This window comes from Chenopodium album, chromosome 14, assembly GCF_948465745.1.
Source record: "Chenopodium album chromosome 14, dcCheAlbu1.1, whole genome shotgun sequence".
Lineage (NCBI taxonomy): Eukaryota > Viridiplantae > Streptophyta > Magnoliopsida > Caryophyllales > Amaranthaceae > Chenopodium > Chenopodium album.
This window is the reverse complement of record NC_137847.1, coordinates 24,577,034-24,583,033: the sequence shown is the minus strand read 5'-3', so window position 1 is coordinate 24,583,033 and position 6,000 is coordinate 24,577,034. Positions and strand designations below refer to the sequence as shown.

The 6,000-nt window shown below is 36.8% G+C and overlaps 1 protein-coding gene across 1 annotated transcript in view; it reads right to left on the bottom strand.

Moving 5' to 3' along the window:
* Positions 1-694: 694 nt before the first annotated feature.
* LOC145580173 (putative serine/threonine protein kinase IREH1) overlaps positions 695-6,000 on the bottom strand; it is a 28,254-nt gene continuing 22,948 nt past the window's right edge. The window contains exons 12-18 of the mRNA XM_081637562.1: positions 5,317-5,405; positions 4,116-4,167; positions 3,967-4,023; positions 3,706-3,879; positions 3,543-3,620; positions 1,058-1,206; positions 695-974 (exon numbers count right to left, since the gene is read on the bottom strand). Of these exons, the coding sequence (XP_081493688.1) occupies positions 1,123-1,206; positions 3,543-3,620; positions 3,706-3,879; positions 3,967-4,023; positions 4,116-4,167; positions 5,317-5,405 (534 nt within the window). The 3' untranslated portion in view covers positions 695-974; positions 1,058-1,122. The remainder of the gene's footprint in view (positions 975-1,057; positions 1,207-3,542; positions 3,621-3,705; positions 3,880-3,966; positions 4,024-4,115; positions 4,168-5,316; positions 5,406-6,000) is intronic.

Genomic DNA, 6,000 nt, shown 5'->3' with positions numbered 1-6,000 from the left:
GTCAAATATTTGGCTTAAATTGTAACTGATCATTTCAAGTATAAGGTAATTATAGTTCGGGTCACTTCGGATTTCAGGTCTTTTTGGGTCAATTAATTCAAGTCAAATTCAAGTCGGGTCACTTCGGGTATCGGGTCAATTTCAAGTTGGGTCACTTCGGGTCAAGTCAATTCAGATTTCAAGTCGGGTCGTCGGGTCCGTGTCAGGATTGCCAGGTCTAGGTTGCTTACCAATTAAATTGGAGTGCGAGTTCGATTTGAACCAAATACATGTTTAGTTCATTTTCTTGTATAAAATTGTGTTTTATACTTATATATGGTTGGTAAATTCGAATCTGCACCTGTATAATTGCATACAAGAGGTATCAGGTATATTGTATATCATATGTTATGAAAAACAACAATGTATCAATATTGTTAAGCCAAAATTAAGACCCTTATCATTGTAATCACATTAAAGTATTAAACTCGAGTAATTTTAATTGAACTTATTTTGGGTTCAATAAAATACGAGTCGAGTTTATATCTAATTTCATGTTATTTTTGGGTCTGGTCAATTGCTAATGACAAAGGTAGTTGAAACCAATTTTTCGGGTCATTAACCATTGTTCAATTACAATGGTGAGTCAATTGATAATGACAAAGGTAGTTAAAACCAATTTTACCAAGTAAATTGGTGGGGTTTACACAACTAAAATTTGGACATTTGGTAAATGGGGATGTTTTTTCCATTGATGTTGCAAACAAATGTAGCACATGTGCAGGCAAATTCAACAATATACATACATTATTACACCCTCATGCCCCCCTCCAACCCAAATTCTTCCATAAGAAAATTATCAATGGTTGTTAACATTCTAAGTTCCGGAATTGAACAAAAAACCTCAACATCGGCAACCCCTCAATACAAAATTTGTTGCAGTGTATGAGGTTAGACACATTCCGTTGTATGTTCTCTAATAGCTGCTTCTATTTCTGCAAAAATACAATCATGCTTGTAATGAAACAATGGCAGGTATGAATATAATTAAAGCTTATGAATGTAGATAAGATCATACATTTACAGGTTGTACAATCAAACAGGGAATTCCAGGGCGTTCTTGACTCAGGGAATACATGGTAGTCAAACGTTTGAATTTGGGGGCGGATCATCTTTCCAACCTTTGCTAAGTAAATCAATGTTGATTGAAGCAAGCTGAGAGAGATTCTGGAGAAAACAATAAAGAGAAACACAGGAGAATGAGAATGAAGTAATGAACCATGGTAATTTCCTCCTTGAAAACATGTACTTCTAAAAATAACAAATTGCAACATATACTTCTACAAAACTTGCAGGAAAAAAAAATTTGGTTAAATGGGAGACCGGAGACCATAACATTTAAGTTTAATCAATAAGTTATTGTGAGCTACTCATGCTAGAGTCGATTCAAAAGAAATTGAACTTACATCCAATCAAAACTTGAGAGATTCCCTGACTTGTAAAATTTCACACATGATAAATCTCCCATAAACATTGAATATAGCCTGTCTTAATCATATTTCCTACTTTAACCGTGCATTTCTTTATTCCAATGTTAGTGACAGCAATATATAACAGGCATCCTAGATCAGGCAGGTTTTAACCATCCTTGGCATTACAACAAACCCAAGAACACCTGAATATACCCCGTATAGTGATAGAAGGTGGATAAGCACCTTACGTCTTTGGATTATAGGTTGTTGATTTGGTCCATGTAGCTATTCCCTCCCCCCCCAACCCCATGCCCCACTTTCTCCCAAATATAGTTTCTCGTCTTTTTAGATGAAACATACCCCCCCCCCCCAACCCCATGCCCCATTTTCTCCCAAATATAGTTTCTTGTCTTTTTAGATGAAACATCTAGCAATGGCATGTCAGTTTATACAAAAGAGAGAATTTTATTACTTTGTTGCCCATGTTATTGAGGGGGGAAAAAAAAAAAAAAAAAAAAAAAAGAAAAAAGAAAAACTACTCTTAATGCAAGTTAACCCCCAAAACTGCATCACCCTATTCCCCTTCTACCAACACCTTACTCCCAACAATTATCATTGCCACGACCATTCACCCCACTAGCCTCAGCCAAACCACCACCAGCCTCAGCCAAACCACCAGTGAACCACACCACCCAGTGCCATTGGCTTGCACCAACTAGACCTGGCAATCCTGACCAGACCCGATGACCCGACCGGAATGACCCAACCCATGACCCGAAATTGACCCAAAAACATTGACCCGAAACCCGAAATTGACCCAACCCGAAAATGGAGTTGACCCGATCCTGACCCGACAACTGAACTGACCCGACCCGAAGTTGACCCGACCCGAAATTGACCCGAATTGTTTGACCCGATACCCGAAATTGACCCAAACAAACCCAACATCCGAAATGTCCAGAACTAAAATTACCTTGTAATTGAACTTAAAATGTCTTGTACCAAAAATAACTCAAATTGTTCATCTTTAATCGTAGATAAGCTCATAAACTGAATTGGTAGTGTTTGTTATAACAATAACAAAATATATACTGCGTATAAAATTATTGATTTGAGCTTGATTCACAAATGGAACAACCCGAACATGACCCGACCAGATTTTGACCTGACCCGAACATACTTGACCCGAAATTGACCCGACCTGAACATACCCGACCCGAACTGGACCCGATACCTGACCCGGAGTTGACCAAAAACCCGAATCGACCAGACCTGAATGTTAGCTAACCCGAAATGACCCGACCCGAATGACCCATTTGCCAGGTCTAGCACCAACCCACAAAATTTTCCCACGAAAAACCCCACCATTGTATTCAACCTTCCATCAATCTCAATCACTTATAACCATCATCACAACGCCCCCACCATTCACAAATAAAATTCTACACTAAGATCGGTGAAACCTGGAACTATTCAGATCAATTCACTTCTAAAAGTTAATACTCGATGTTGGTCACTTTACTCACTTAGTTCAATCATATACGCATCATAAAAAGTATTTTTCAAAATAAAATTAGCAAGTAGCCACTGATTTTGATAACTTAGTTATCAAATATCGCAAAAAATTCACCCAAAACTTCAAATTTGATCAACTGTTATTTTTTTTTTTCCTTTGTTAAGGGTTCATTAATCATTTACACTATATTTCATAAGAATTTTTGGTTGAACCAAATAACATTTAGAAGCAATGCAAGAAGATTAAAAGCCACATGATGTCAAACAATCGAGTATCAAGAATATACACTCCTCAATTTTCCTAGATTCTACTCACTTTCTGTTTTCATCTGTTTTCCTAATTTCCACTGACTTATTACTTAATTCCTTTGATGGCATTCAATTCAATTTTGTCCCAATTTTAGAGAGAGAGAGAGAGACTATATACTAATACAATTTTTAGACAGGGTAAGAAATAAGTCCTAGCAATTCCGGGTGCAATGTCTGTTCAAAAGGTTTAAATTTTTCCTCCTGTGTTTCAATAATCAATAAAAATATATAAATAAATTCACAGACATGCTGGAGCCAAGAACACACCTTGAAGGAGAAATTACTAAAGGAGTAATTAATAGCTGAGCCAGATTCAAACTCTGTCAATCCACTGCATTCATCTCCCTGATGACAATATTACCAATATCAATACATCAGTAGTCAAGGATAATGATGACAAAGTAACAAGCTCCAGTTCAACAGACATTACCAATTCATCTTGTTTGTCACTCAGATAGCCACTGCTCCCACTAGCAGAACCATCATCACTGCTGTCTTCAAATTCACTAGCTGCATTAACATGGTCATCTGAATGATTCCAAGAATAACGACTTGTGAAGTAACTCGTATCATCTGCACTCTCTGAAGCAGGAACAAATGCTGCCTGAGGTATTTAAAACATCAGATAGCGTATACACATTTAATAAGTAACAATAGTCACAGGCGTTTAAGATCAACTTAAATGTTGCACCTTCTGCCTAGCCAGCGTGTCCCAGTTAATATCTCTGAAGAAAGGATGTGCCTTCACCTAAATTGTAAATTTATGGGATTATGGGATGATACATTCACAGGAAATTAAAAAGAAAGATATTTAAAAGCCTAGATGAAATACAGTATTACCTCTGATGCTCCTTTAGCTCCAAGTCTCTGATTAGGATCTTCAGTCAATAATCTGAATTATATATGGCCACAAACACATTTGATTGTAAGAAAAAAGTATTAGTAGAAAAGATCAGAATTGATCAATGCTTTTCCATTATAGCTATTTATAGAACTCATGGCATGGTCTTATAACTTGATTATATTATCAAACCAAACATGTTAACCGCTCTGGTGACTGGTCTTTATAAATTGTAAGCTTATAACAACACGGATAGAATAAAGCAACTGCACCACAAATTAAAAAAGAATCTGTATACTTGTTCTCAATTTTTATAACCCTAGGCCTACAGGCCATCAAAAAGCATGGTCACAGAAACTCTGATTCACTACAAATGTTAGCTAATTCAATTCCACACTCACATAGAAAGCTATAAACAGTATTCTATACAGACCATTACGATTAAATGAACTAACTTCCCCAAAAACCTATGAAGCAGCAAACTCTTGTTAGCTGTTGGCATTAAAATCTGTCTTTTTTATGTGAGCCTGGTGCTGATTACACACATAATTACACAAATGTGCACTCACACACACACCCCCCCCCCCAATTTATATGACACTCACACACACATCCCCCACCCCCCCCCCCCCCCAATTTATATGACACTCTCACACACATCCCCCACCCCCCCCCCCCCCCCAATTTATATGACACTCACACACACATCCCCCACCCCCCCCCCCCCTTATTTTTTTTAAGAACTTTTTTCTTGGTACAACAACAAAAACAAAAGTCCTATTGATTTGGTTGGCTAACATGAATCGTCAAGATTGCCTCAAAATATACTCGCCAACAGATCATCAAAAGGCCAATTTAAAGAGTCTTGCCTTTCTCAAATATAAACTTTGTAGCCTTTGCTAAATTTAGTGAGGATATGCTGGAATTTTTAACCATAATCAAATTGTTTTGAATACTAACTTTATTTAGAATCAGTATATCATGCAATTATGACTCTGATGAGCTTGGTCCCTACAAATCTACTGTTAAGAATTAGGTTGCAAACATGGTAACAGGAAAATTTAACAACTACAAAAAAGAAACCAAGAAACTTGAGGTATGCTTAATCCTGACAACATTATTTAACATGATAGACAGACAGAACACCATCTGATCATAAACAAAGCCAAATAACTCACCGAATAACTTCTTTTTACTTACTTGTCTATAAGATCTGCTGCTTCAGAGCTCATTTCATCCGGAACACGAGGCCAGGGAATATTGCGATTGAGAATATTGTCAAAAATTATCTACAAGAGAAATAAATTTGTTAAAATGAGGCACTAACAATGAAACTGCCCATGGAAAACATGAATTCTTCAAAACCAAGAAAGACTTAACGTGTGTTCATGTCCATGTAGTGACGAGCAATCGCATGCACAAAACTGCATGAAATGACCAAGATCTAGAAGAGACTAACACTAAAAAAAAAAAAAAAAAAATTTCCATTCCTTTAAATGGTTATTCTACAAATTTGAATGCTTAGTTTTAAAAGACACAAGGCAAACCAAGGCGCTAAAGTCCTTTTTTTTTTCCCACTCATGATCTGCATTCTCACTGACTACTTCCCATAATGATTTGTGAATGAGAATACCACCATGGGATTCCTTTGACAAAGGTGAACAAAAGCCCTAAATACTTGTTTCTCATATTAATATGCCTATTTGTAGATCTATGGCTTCAATAATTAAAGATTTGATGTAGTTGTGTCCGACAGTAAATTACAATATCTTACCGGGATTTTGTACCTATTGACAGTTTGGTAATAAAGGAGGCCCGCATAATTCTTTACCAACGAACCAACTTCTTGGTATCCCAAGACTAGATGGGGTAGGACACTGACAC